The sequence below is a fragment of the Atractosteus spatula genome, chromosome 18, assembly GCF_055471065.1.
Source record: "Atractosteus spatula isolate fAtrSpa1 chromosome 18, fAtrSpa1.hap1, whole genome shotgun sequence".
Taxonomy (NCBI): domain Eukaryota; kingdom Metazoa; phylum Chordata; class Actinopteri; order Semionotiformes; family Lepisosteidae; genus Atractosteus; species Atractosteus spatula.
In genome coordinates, this window is record NC_142723.1 from 13,170,885 (window position 1) to 13,184,476 (window position 13,592).

At 43.5% G+C, this 13,592-nt stretch overlaps 1 protein-coding gene across 2 annotated transcripts in view; it reads left to right on the forward strand.

Annotated features, from left to right (window-relative positions):
- The window catches only part of ankfn1b (ankyrin repeat and fibronectin type III domain containing 1b), a 229,744-nt gene that overhangs the window by 50,475 nt on the left and 165,677 nt on the right, over window positions 1-13,592 (forward strand). For both annotated transcript variants that reach the window (XM_088936773.1, XM_088936774.1), the window contains one exon: window positions 5,438-5,673. In XM_088936773.1, the coding sequence (XP_088792899.1) occupies window positions 5,438-5,673 (236 nt within the window). The remainder of the gene's footprint in view (window positions 1-5,437; window positions 5,674-13,592) is intronic.

Genomic DNA, 13,592 nt, shown 5'->3' on the forward strand with positions numbered 1-13,592 from the left:
AAGAGGCCTTTCTCTGAAACAAATTGGGTGTTCTCTCAGTGGCTTGGATATTTTTCCATTTTACAATTCAATTGAAACTGAATTCCGAAATGCAATGAATTCCCGTGCGTTTCTGTATATTGGCGCTACTGAGGAAGAGGAGAGGTAAGTGTCCGTATTTGAAGTTGTGACGTAGCTCCCGTTCGCTGACAGCAGTGTTTTAACAGCAGCCTTCTCAATGTTATGACTGGCGGTTCCTGCATTTAGATGCTGTGATCCAAGCAGCAGCTGAGGAAAGAATATCTCAGCCTCTCAAGTTTATACAGACTACTTGGATTTTGTTAGGGGAGAAAAAGGCGATGTTTTGAATGACCGCTGAGCTATGACTAATCCTCCTACGGCAGGGTAAGACTACCTTAAACTCTTAACAAATTTAGCACTTTGGAGAGAAAGCCTGCTGTTTTCCGGCCCATTCACAGAGCTGCGAGTGACGGGGATTTTTGCCGCAAATGTCTGGAAAAGTGCCAGCCTGTCTAAACTCTAGACGGGGAGCTGCTTTGAATGGAGTCATCTTCGTTTCATTCTGATTGCCATTGAGATTCGTTTTTGTAATCAAAATTCTGCTATGACGTGCAATTCATTGACCTAAACTCATACCTGCAGCAGCTGGCTGCTAACTCCACTAGAGCATTATGATTGAGATGATTTAGAGAGATGATTTAGAGACTTGTGATTTTGATAGACTTAATTTTATTTATTTCTGGAAGACATACATTGAAATATGTTCTTATCTCGGTGGCTCTGTGGCTCAGGATCTGCGCCTGTGGCTGGAAGGTTGCTGGTTCGTATCCCGCGGCCGGCAGGGGAATCCTACTCTGTTGGGCCCCTGAGCAAGGCCCTTAACCCCAGCTGCTCCAGGGGCGCTGTATAAATGGCAGACCCTGCGCTCTGACCCCCAGCTTCTCTCCCTGTCTGTGTGTCTCATGGAGAGCAAGCTGGGGTATGCAAAAAGACAAATTCCTAATACAAGAAATTGTATATGGCCAATAAAGTGATCTTATTTATTGGAATATGCAGTGGCTATTTGGTTAAAATTCAACTCACATGAGTTAAAATACAGACAATCCTATATGCTTCTTGATCTGGTAGGTGTTCATTACAATGTTGCAGGGCTTCAGTGGTTATGTATGAGAACATTACTTAAAAGCTAAGGGGATTTTCAGCTACTAGCCAGCTAGCCTGTCTACTGCGAAGACAGTAAAGATAAACAACAATCGCTTCATTTACATGCTGTGCAGGGGAAAGTTAGAACTGGAGTTACCCATTTCGTGACCGAGAGAAACCGAGGGCGCTCAAAGCTGGAGGAGGGAGAGTTATTAAAGGCTCCTCCTCCATCAGAATCTACATTACTGTACCTCCCTTCCCCACAGCCCTGTCTGGGGTGACGTCCATTGCACACGTAGGAAATTTAACATCTAGATGGTTGGCTGACCTCGGACATAGAAAAACCGGATCCTCGGCCGTACAGAACATTCCTTCCACATTCCTGAGTCTTGTCAGTCTAATTATTGCCCCAGCATCACATTTCTGGCTTCCCTGGCAAATCTGACATCTGCTGGAGAGCTGTCAAGCTGACTCATGGGTCACAGCACACTGTGGTGCTTATCTGCATTGTCTGTAACCAACCTGACAGTCAAGGTGTGAGGGTTTTGGTTTTCTTTAGCAAACCATCTGAAAATTGATGCTCAGAACTACAGTAGGTGCGAGACCAGGCTCAGTCTCTTGGGTTACAATAACTGTCGGCAAGCAAATATTTCCTTTTTCACAAACCGTTCTTCTTGCTCAGAGTGGTACAATGCAAATCACGATGCCAAATGATTCCATGTTCACAACTGGGTGGCACGCAGTGGTTAGCATTGCTGCCTTGCAGCAGAGGGATCCTGTGTTACGGACCCAGGGTGCCGTCTGTGTCGTGCTTGTATCTTCCCCCATGCTCACATGGGTTTGCGTGGAGTGCTCTGGTTTTCTCCTACAGTCCAAAGACATGCTGGTGGGCTTACTGGCTTCGTGAGTGTGTTTACGTGTCTGTGTTTTTGTGTACCTGCCCTGCAATTGACTGGCATCCCATCCAGGATGTATCCTGCCTTCACCCGTTTTTTTAAATAATAATAATATACAAACCCAGGGACACTGCATGTAGTGATAAAGAAAAAGGGCCTTGCTCAAGGGCCCAAGGGAGTAGAATTCCTCTGCTGGCCGTGGGATTTGAACCGGCAACCTTCCAGCCACAGGCGCGAATCCTTGGCCACAGTGCCACCACTCGGCACAAGTATATTATATGTCTGTTGCAGAGACACTCAGCATAATGAAGGTGGATAATGGCCTTGAGATTTGCTATCGGATGCACTGAATGGGATCTCTCATTTAAAAGCATCCAACAGCTAGTCCCAGGATTGTTGCTGTGATCGTCCAATTTAAGACATCCACCCTGAACCTGTTACAATGTGACTGTGACTATAGGGCAAACTAGAATGTGAGGCCTTATTAACATGGATTTTGGAAATTAAACAAAGCATTAAACACATCTTTTCATCATTTGATCAAGGAGCTATTGAATCTTTTTTAAAGGTTGGATGTTTACAGATTTGCCTCCAAAATATGGGAGATTAGATATTACATGGTGATAGAAGAGGTGGGCCAGTATTCTAAGTTAGGAGACCGGGACATGGTGCTTAAAAAGCTTTTCTCCTTTTTTGTACCTTATTGTTGCTTTTCACTGCTGAAAAAAAACAAACCAAAAAAAACCTTGGATAATACAGAATGATTTGCCTTTAATGTACTTAACGGTGACTTCATTCAGCAAGCAAATGGTCAGATGTCTGGATTAAAAACCTTAATAATGGATTTTAAAACATAACAAAGTCAGCATTCCCACATAGTCAATTTAAAAAAAAAGGATCAGTAATAGCTGCTGTTTTATAACACTGATTTACATGCTTTCTGAGCATGTCCTTTAGAAAAGAACATTGAAAATGATCCCTTATGGGGTACATTTTGGCAGTAAAACAGTTTTCTTGCATTTGAGTCATACATCAGCTCCGCTGATGATATGTTGTCGTTTCTAGACATGGGCTCCAAGCACAGCTCTTTCTGTATAAAAGGCACTTCTTTACTCGGAGTGTTGCAGCAGTCTGTAGCTACAGAATAGTTATTCAACTACGTCTAGGTACTGTAAGTTATTGATGTGGCCGACCTGAAAACAGCAGAATGGAATAAATCCAGTAGTTACATTATCTTTCAGTTTGTGGGCATCGACTTCTTTTTTTTCTGAATTTAGATGGTTTAAAAGGGGGGAATGCAATTCGTTTTAATTAAATGTTCTTTTTACATAAAACCTACAGAATTCTGCACCACCTGCATGCTCAATCCCTTCTGTACAGTGGCCACAGTGATCCTCTACAATGTTAAACCGTGAGGCTAATTCTCCAGAAAAGGTCACTGGTCACTGTTTCATGACGACCACAAAGCACAAAATCGGCAGGGAAACGTTCCCAAGCCAGAACAGGACCATTTACAGTGTATTGTGTTACAAAACCACTTCCTTGAAAATCAAGAGGAGGGAAAAAAAAAAGAAAAAAGCTCTGAGATGATGATTAAAAAATGAATAAAAGCATAATGGTTTCCTGGCATCTTCTGAGGTGTTGTACTGTGCCTTAAAATACCCCCAATCTGCCTAGAGCCATGATTAACCACAGCATATCCTCATTCTTTAAACAGTGTTATCATCAGAACACAGCTCCAATTACAGCCACCGTCAGTAGTGCACAGCTTAGGACTGTATCCATATTATGTAATGTGAAAATGTGCATCTTAATACCGACACAAAGACGACTGGCAAAGGGGGCTGATGTATGCAAATCTTTGTGACCTTTTAATCTGATTTAAATTCTGAATTGTATTTTTTTTCCCAAAGGAAGATGTTTGTCTTTTCTTATTGGAGAATTTAATTCCTTGTTTAATTCCTTGTTTTATTACATTGCTTTCTTTGCTGGAGAGCTCACTCTCCAGTATGGAGCAGACAGACCTCATGTCATGAGCTGTAAAGAACTTCATAGCACCTCAAAAACCCCTGGTCAGTTTGCTTTTATGTCCGTGATTTTCTTAGTTGTTTTAGTTCAACAAGTGTTTGCTGTTTTAAGCCTTGTTTTTATCCTCGTGCTATGAAATGTAGCTCCTTTAGATCCTGTTTGTCTGTTTAGAGTTTTGTGGTGCAAAGCCGAGAATATTCCGATTCAGGGGATTCACTTTGTTGACCAGGGTGGGATTTTATTACAACAGCATTCATATCTGCGTCTTGAAGATTGGTTTTCTGTGCTATTAAACTGCACAAGACTTTGATAAGGGGGAGAAAAGCATTTGTATTCAGTTGAAAGCGAGATTTTGAAATGAAAGAGATGGAAATGATTAAGTTTGTGCTGTGCAAGCTCTACTTTAAGCAAGTGGAAATTATGGGAGTTTTTTTTTTTAAACTTGAAAGTCTCTAATCTTGCAGTGTAACTAAGATAGCGCTCTAAGATAATTAGGGGAATTGCTCTACTGAGGCCTGTCTATGCACTTGAACAGAGCGAGAAAAGAATGCGGAGGAGCTCTATGAAAACACAAACGCAGGCTTCAGGAACATCTAACCAGCGCACCAGTGACAGCAAGTGACAGCTTGTCTGCCCTTAACTGTTGGGATTTGCGCTTGAGATCAAGCTTCTGTCTCAGCTCTTTTTCCCCCCTCTCTCACCTGCAGGCCAGCAGGCTACCTTCACGGTATGGAAAAGGGCCTCTTCTGTCCTTTCTAACCCTCTTCCTTTACACCATTGCCCAGAAATTTAAAATCGAAAACCCAGTCTTTAACTCCTTGCGTTGCCTAGCAACTGGTGTCACTGTTGTGTATCTCAGCCTGAGAGAAATGCGTGGCACATTCCTAATTCAAGTCACTAATTCTAGAGCTTCCCTCCCAGCTAAATCTGGCCTATTCTGCTATGAGTTTTCATTAGAATCGAGCTTTTTTTCTCTCTCTTCTATCCGTTGGGGCTTTAAGTGGTGCTAAGGAATGTAATTCTTTGATTCAATTTGGGTTCTGACTTTGTCATCACACACATCAATACTTGAGTCACTTAGCAGAAATAATGCACTGTCCCCTGAGGAGAGTTTCCAGAAATAAAGGGCTGGGAAAATAGCGGATCCTCTGTGTTTTATTTTGTGGGTTTTTTTTATCTTTATTTTCAAGGATTAGAGAAACCAGTCCTGTTAAGCTGATGTGAACGGAATACAGCCTTATGTGTTGACAGGCATTTTTCTTCTCTCTCCTCCCTTCTCACTCCCTATCTCTGCATCTCAACTCTCCTCCTCTTCCCCTGCCTCCCTGTGTCTTTTCCTCTTCCTCCCCCCCTCACCCCCTCTCTCACAGGGGAGGCCTGGAGGCTGGAGGACGACGATGACGATGACGAGGGCGAGGAAGCCGGCCGCAGGCCGCCGGGCGAGTCCCGCCCCCGCTCCCACTCGCCCTTCTCTCACTTCCGCTCGCGGGCCGCCTACCTGCGCAAGAGCGTCTCGGTGGACGACCACCTGGGCCTGGTGGAGTTCGGCAGCCCGGCCCCTGAGGGCAAGGCCCAGAGGTCCAAGGGCAAGCTCAAGAGGAAGTTCGTAAGTGCCCTTTCCTTATCGCTCGGGCTTAAAACTCCAGGCTGCTGGCTCCAGCTTCCAGGTCCTGGTTTGAGCTGGTGTTGATCATCGCCAGCAGCCATGTCACCCTACAGTTCACATCTGGCAGCCCACTGGAGCTCAGCAGGTGTGAGCCCGGTCAGTACCTGGATGGGAGACCTCCTGGGAAAAACTAAGGCTGCTGCTGGAGGAGGTGTTAGTGGGGCCCGCAGGGGGCGCTCACTCTGAGGTCTGTGTGGGTCCTAATGCCCCAGTATAGTGACGGGGACACGGTACTGTAAAACAAAAAGGCGCCGTCCTTCAGATGAGACATAATCCGAGGTCCTGACTCTCTGTGGTCATTATCTGTGGTTCTGCTGACCTGACTCTGGACCTGAGATCTAGGTCTAGGTCACATTAAACATCATACCTTAATCGCACTCCAGATGCTTTTTCCCTTCACTGGATATTGGCCTAGTTATAGCATAATGCTATGCTAGTATTGATGCTATGTTAGTGTTCTCGTATAGACCAAGACTTTTATAATAATGTAGGCCTTTCCTTAGCTGTCAGATTTGATTTCTAGGATACTGTCGAAAGCTCTAAATTAATTCAGCGAGCCTGACACTGAGGGAGGCCGGTTCTTCGTGCATAATGTCATGTGCTGGAGCCTTTTGTGTGTACTGGTCCCGAGTCCTGGGGCGGCTGTCTTCAGAATGTCAGCCCTGTCTCTTAATATAACTTAAAAATTCCATGTATGATTCAATCTCGGGGTGGCTCCTCTGTGCATTTCTCCGGGTTGTTTGGCTTGATGATCAGTGAATCAGGTTTCTGTTGGCAGGCAGCTCCAAAGATCTGTGTGATGTCTTTTCACCACTTGGCTGATCAGTGAAACCAGCCTTACACGAGTTGTTGAAGGACTATTTTAATAGGTGACCCTTCTGCCTAGTTAGGCACACAACATATGCACGGTGACTCAGCCTATAAGCCTGCTATCACAGATTTTCCTCTTTAGCAGCAATGTAATGAGTCAGTTTATGTTTTGGCTGGGGATGACAGCCGATCAGCGTAAATTAATTCTTCATAAAATCACAAGAAGGCGTTGGCCCCCTGTGGAGCCCAGTAGACAGTCTTCCCTGGCCTGAGGATCAGCACAGAAATGAAATCCAGTCGGAGGTTATTGCTTACTCAGAGCTGCGTTAAATTGTGGAGTACATATTTTCTTTAGACTGTTTTCCTAAAGCTATGCTCGAAGAACATGCAGAACACAGACAACTCTGGAGCTCCATTTGAGATTCTGTAGCAAATCGCCTTTTGTAGTAATGGAATGGAATACATGTGCAGCAGTGCTATACTGTGTGAAAAAGACCTAAGGGAGACTGAATCTTTCCCTTTGGGGATCGTGTATTTCCCATAAAACCGCACAGCAGATCACAGCAGTGAAGAGAGGGAGCAGGTGAATGTTAGAGCTGTTCTCATGTTGCAACAAGCATTTTGTCTGTAGAAAAATAGAGATCGTATCATCTTGTGTTGTGGACTGCCGACAGCAGATGAAGTTCCAATAAATACCCCAGATCATAAGATTGTGACATTTGGAGTTTCAATTCAATGATGTAATACTCAAATTAATGTATATCATTTGAAATCTGGTTCGGTCAAAGAGTAGAAGCCAATGCTAGACCTTTAAAAGAGATCTTGTATCCCTTCAAGCCTATCAACGGCCAGTACGAGAAATTGCTTGATTACCTCTCTTTTTCCTTCTTAGTAATTTTTAAGTTTCTTGACTTCTGTTTTTTAAGCATATAGAGATTTACTGTAATGACAAGGTAAGTATAAATTTATTATTATTATATTGGCCTGTGAAAAGCCCCTCTCTTCGTCAAAGCTGGGGTAACTGATCCACAGTCCTTTCCATCTCTACCTCCTGGTGTTCCAGGATAATGAAAACAATAATGACTACTTTTGTGTCTCAGGTTGGATTGTCTTTTGTGTAGTTTGTACTCCGTTTCAGACTGGTGGCCACCGAGCTCATTAGAAGAGGGACTAATTAATAATTTAAAAACCTTCATTGTACTTGGATACTGAACACTGTAACAGTAAACCCTTGCTTTGGCTCATTAGTAGCAGGAGCATTGTAATTAGGGCTTAAATACCCAGGCTTGGGAATATGATAGTCTATTGTGAACAGAGGAGCGTTAGTGACTTCAGAGCTGAAGGGTAGATGAGAGGATATGAGAACCTTTTAGTTCCACAGTGAATATTGGACATGTAAAGGCTGAAAAATGTGTCTTTGCACCCTGCCTATTTTCCTGGAAAACATTTCCCAGAGCTAAAGGATATAAAGAAGATTTCAGTGGTCTGTGGATTGTTATGATACGTGAGGAGATGTTGGTTTCCACAGCGTAGAGCTGTACTTATTTTCAACAGGCAGCTTCTCTTCCAAACAAGCGATGATGGCAATGATTTAAGGCTCCTTCGACTGGACGGCAGAATCAGCGAGAAAGCTGGGGCTGTGCTGGTACTATAACTCTGGTCGTGAAGTGAGCTGACCAGCACCCAGGAGTGTATAGCTCAAAGTAAGTGAAGGAACAGTTTTCTAAGACGGTCACGAAGACCGTTTCCTGCATCCACACGTTCATTCTGATCCTCTGCCAAATCTGGGCAAATGGCTCTAAACTGAAAACCAAGTAACGTTCTTGGCTGGAGAAATAGACGGCGTTCATTATTTGCTCGTTATAATCCTCAAAATCAAGGCCCATCTGCTTTAGTGCCTTGGACAGTCACGCAGAGGAGCTGGCATCAACGGTTTTCCACTGTCGGTGTGGCCGGTGTATCAAACAGGCTACGAGAACGATAATTAAGGGCACTTTCCACTCTAAAGGCAGTGTTTATGTTTAGGCTGTATCTCTGCTCTTGAAAGGATCTGATCAGCAGCCAAGAGACTGAGGCTTCATTTACAACTTCTGTGTGTAGCAGCAGAATGATTGACGTCCCCTTTCTTTGCTTTTAAAGCACACAGCTGATGACTACTCAGAAACACAGCCTTCATAATACCTAAGCAGAGATACAGTACCCAGAGGGTGGTGATGGAACAGTGGCCTGTGTAAACCACTGTGAAGGGAGTAAATTAAATTCTAGTGGAAATGCAGATGCCATTTTGCTGCTGTCCCAGAAGTAGTATCTTTTTAGCTGTGGTTGGAGCTCTTTGAAAGTGAGCAGATGAGGTGTTGATGAGCTGAAAGTAATTAGTCTTACCCACATGACCCTGTTTTTTAATGTGAAGCATAGAAGAAGTACTCAGTCATTAGGCGGCAGTGCCGTTATAGGCCCACGCTACGTACACAGCTGGGAGGTTGATCTTCATGGGCAGAGAAATGGAAAAAGCCAAGAAAGTCACACCTCTGAGATGCTAAGATTGAAAGAGAATCAGTCAGGCTCTGTATCTGACCCGCAGAAAGCATGGGTTCTTCCTAAGAAATAAGTTGAATGAGTTCTAGACCCCCTCTTGCATCGCCTTGTGTGAGTGAGAATTTTCCTTGCTTTATTTTGACAATTTTTATTTGGAGACTGTATGCCTCAGAATACAATATTGCACTGACAGGTGCTCTCACTCATTTGTTTGTCCTTTTTTAAAAACAGGTTTTAATAATGCTGAAGTGCTCTGAGAGCTTGTTTGATTGTACAGTACCTTTTTAAAATTCAGACCTTAAAAACCTCAGCCATTACTCCAAAAAAAACACACTCGCAAACACGTAACCTGGTTATTAAGTTCTTTTCACTGCCTTTACTGCCTGCATGCTGTGCTGGACTAGAGAATAAATGGAATTTAAACACGTTTCTTGCAATTTTGAAAGGCGCAAAATGATGCCAACGCGCTTCAGGGAATAACTTTTAGTGGACAATGTTGATGCCACCGGCTCTGGCCTGTAAAACATTTCAGCAGCTGCATTCTGGATGAAGAGCATCTTGCGCCGTCAGGGAGAAATCAACGTTTTGACACGCTCCAACCTCTTTATGAAGACAACAAAAACAATGCTCTCGCTCAGGTCTGAGCAGGCCCAGGACTCTGTGTGGGCTGTGAAGCCGTAAAGGGCTACTGATCCGTTCTTCTAAACTGCCTGGGTCACACTGTGCTCTCCTAAACTGCCTGGGTCACACTGTACTCTCTCTCCAGCCTCATGGGGACAACCCTGTACGTGATGAGTCGCTTCTGCTTTGGGGTAAGGAGTGTGGCATGTCCCATGATCCGTGTGGTTTCCTGTCCACCCTTTCGCCTGTACCAGTTTGTCAGCTCAGAATGCACTTTTCTCCTAAAAACGCTAATCTAAATGAAGAACTACCTGGCTAGTAAGAATACTGTGACCCTGTGGTGTCTCGGGTGCATGACACTGCATACTCTTCAGTGCCGGGTGACTTTTATTTTAGCTGCGGTGTTCGACATCATTAACGTTCTTAGCACCTTCCCCGTGAAGATAACACGATGTTCCCTCAAAGACAGCGTGGCTCTTTCACTCTAGGGACTTGGGGTACTGCATGGGAATAACAAGCAATATTCGTCCAGAGAAAATTCATTTAATAATAATAATAATAATAATAATTGCTCACACTTATATAGCGCTTTTCTGGACACTCCACTCAAAGCGCTTTACAGGTAATGGGGTCTCCCCTCCACCACCACCAATGTGCAGCATCCACCTGGATGATGCGACGGCAGCCATAGTGCGCCAGAACGCTCACCACACATCAGCTATCAGTGGGGAGGAGAGCAGAGAGTAATGAAGCCAATTCATAGATGGGGATTATTAGGAGGCCATGATTGGTAAGGGCCAATGGGAAATTTGGCCAGGATGCCGGGGTTTAGATTATTTAGATTATGTTTTACAAACTTCTCTCTGTCTGCAACCCCCATGGCAGACACATAGAAATAAAATAAACCAGCACAGTGATTTCTGACATGTTCCACCCCCAAGATTTCCATGGAATTATTATCTACTCTTTTATTTCAACCTACTGTAGAAGCCTCAACTGGCCTGTTTGCACCTTTGTTGAATATTCTGGTGTCTTTAAGTCATCAGGCGAGTGTTTTATACAAGATGAGCTTATACTGGGGGGGAGGAGGGGTTTGTTAGATACGCGAGATTGCCAGTTTTATACAGTTTTCAAGTGTGATGAGTGCGATACCTTCATAGAATAATAATTCAGCTACAGACAATGACTCAAGAGTTCGGTGAGGAAAAAAAAGAGTTTTATTTATGTGTGGCGAAACTCAAAACAGCAATTCTTTATTCAGTCTTGCAACTGAAAGCTCTGTGGCCGAGTTTCAGTTCTTTTCAGTGGCACACTGAATTCACACCTTGATTCTTTTGGAGAAGAGCTTTGGTCATCATTCACCTTTGTGGTCTAATGTCTTTTGACATGACTTTACAGTCCTGGCAGGCAATAACGTGGTAGTGTCTGGATTGATTTGCCTTGGGTTTATTAGAACTATGTGTCACCTTTTATTTTAAAATGCAAGTTTGATATGCAAGGCTCAGCCGTGTGGACTTGAACGTACAGTATATGATCAGGTGTTGGTTAGATCAGAAATCTGGGCCGGATTAGAATAAAGTAAATAAAGCTTCCCAGTATTTGCCGTGCATTCTTAACAAAACATGCATTATACAGTAGTAATCTATTTCCTCTCTCTTTATTTTCCCAGTTAATGGCTTTTTAAGCTGTATTCTGTTGTAATTACAGTATACCTGATGCGAAAAATGTTTCCCCCAATCATTTCCTTTCATTTTAAAAATCGATGCCTTTTTTTTCCTCTGCAAAATCTGTTGTCGTCATTATTTTTCGCCGCAAGGCTGCAGTGGATTAAACATGCGAGGGTAAACGGGCACGCAAAGTTTTACCCAGGTCCCTAGAGACCCAGCCTGTTCCACAAACGATTTTAGTGTTGACTAATTGTTTTTTTTTTTAATGCCTTTGTTGATGCAGGCAATGAGTGGCTATTTTGAAGGGAACCCGCATCCTTTCTTCTGTTTTTGCAGTAGGTTAGATTCTGTTTACAGTCTTGTCTAGCCTGGGAGCATTTTGGCCAATGTGGACAGCTTTGCAAGCAAGATTTGAACCGGGAAAGGATAAGTCTTGGTTTGTTTAAGAAATGTAATTAGTTCCCGCATGTGGTTACAAGCTCAGGCGCAGATCCTTAAACCTGGGACAGGACTTCGGTATGTGGGAAAGGTGCACAGAGCTGAGAAATGATTAAAATGATTCTCCACAGCAAACACCAGAACTTAGCGTTTTCTTTCTTTCCATTCTTTATCACCGAGGAGACACCTTTTCAATCTCCTAGTGTGAGCTGAGAGATTAACATCACTCTAGTCTATTTCTAGACAGTCCCTGTTGGTACTTCATTTAGTTTTTTAATTTTTGTGTGGCAGGACAGAGCTCGGGCTTATTAACTCGGAAACGTGCTCTGAAATTCCCCAAAGCATCGTACTGCTGCCAGTCACAGTGAAGTCTAATAGAAGTGGTGGAGAAATTACTCACACTGACATTGACGGCAGTTTCTCAGGAAAAAAAAGTACTACAGTATATCTGGACTTGTACAGCTAACTTGTGCTGCTCAACTCCATACAATAGCTGAAAGAATGAAATATTATTGTACTTTTCTTACCGAAGGCAAATATTTTCCCTTATGAAAGTTGTGCATTTTTGCTGATCTAGCAATTCTGGCTTTTTTAACTTATGCGGAAAGTAACGTGACATACTGTATACTGTTTCACATTTATATATAATAAGCGTAAGCATGTGTGAGTTTTTGCCCTGCAGCTGAGTGGGTAATTAACTACATTAATTTGCACTTCCTATCGAAATATTTGCCTTGGAATAAAACGAGCTGCAGTCTCTGTTGTGCACCTGCATGCATTTGCATAGCTGCAGTTAAAGATAAGCTTTTTTTATGATTCGACTTTGACCAAGACCATTTATTTCATTCAGATCCAGGATGCTGACTGTACTGCTGCAGTGACCTTGGAAGGAATGCAGAACACGGTTTAGTTTGCTCAGTGACAGGTCCCAGCTCATTTGCAGTACAGAGCCCAGCTCAGGTTATTTGGAAAAGGAGAGTTTGCAGGTGAATGTTACCTAGCTATTCCAGAACGGTTGAATGCAATAGCCACGTTACTGTCTCTTCAGGCCACAGGGGGGCGTTTGAGTTTTTTTTTTTATCATGAGTGAAGTCTTTCATCTTTGTAGTGATCCTGCTGTGTTTGTATGTGGATAAGTAACTCTGTGACGTGTTTCAATTTTTTATGTCATTGATTCTTCAAAGTAAAATAGGTTAATGGGACCGCCTGTAAGATTGTCCAAGGTCTCTTTCAGTACATCTGTATTCTTGGCATCTTGAGCCAATCATCACCATGCATCAGGGACGTTTAAGATGAGTGTTTGACGTTGTACGCAAAAGTCAGGAACAAAGTATGAAAAAACAGCATGAGCCTGCCATCCTTGCAACCTCTTTAGTAGCACTAACAGAATGACTAGGCATGTGTCTCATGAGGCATGGCTCTTCCTGTGGCTTATATCTTTATTTTTCAAAGCTTACCCCTCATCAAGATAGTGACGTGCAGATAACAGGCTGTTCCACAGGACACCGGCAATCGGTGGCGCAGTATCAGCTGTGCATCCTGCTCCAGACAGGATAAATGGATTGCCGAGCAGGGAAGGAGATGGGGGTAGACCAGGAGCAGAGTCCAAGGACACCCTGATCTGCCAGATCACCCCAGTCTCCTGGTGAAGGCTGTGTACGTTTTCCAGCATGAGAGTTGAGCTAGGAAGCCCGAAGAGCCATGCTATACTACAGTGGAAGGGTTCTTGTTTAGTTTTAGTTTTCCCCAGCCCCTTGCAGGAAGAGACATTGTCACTGCTTGTCACAG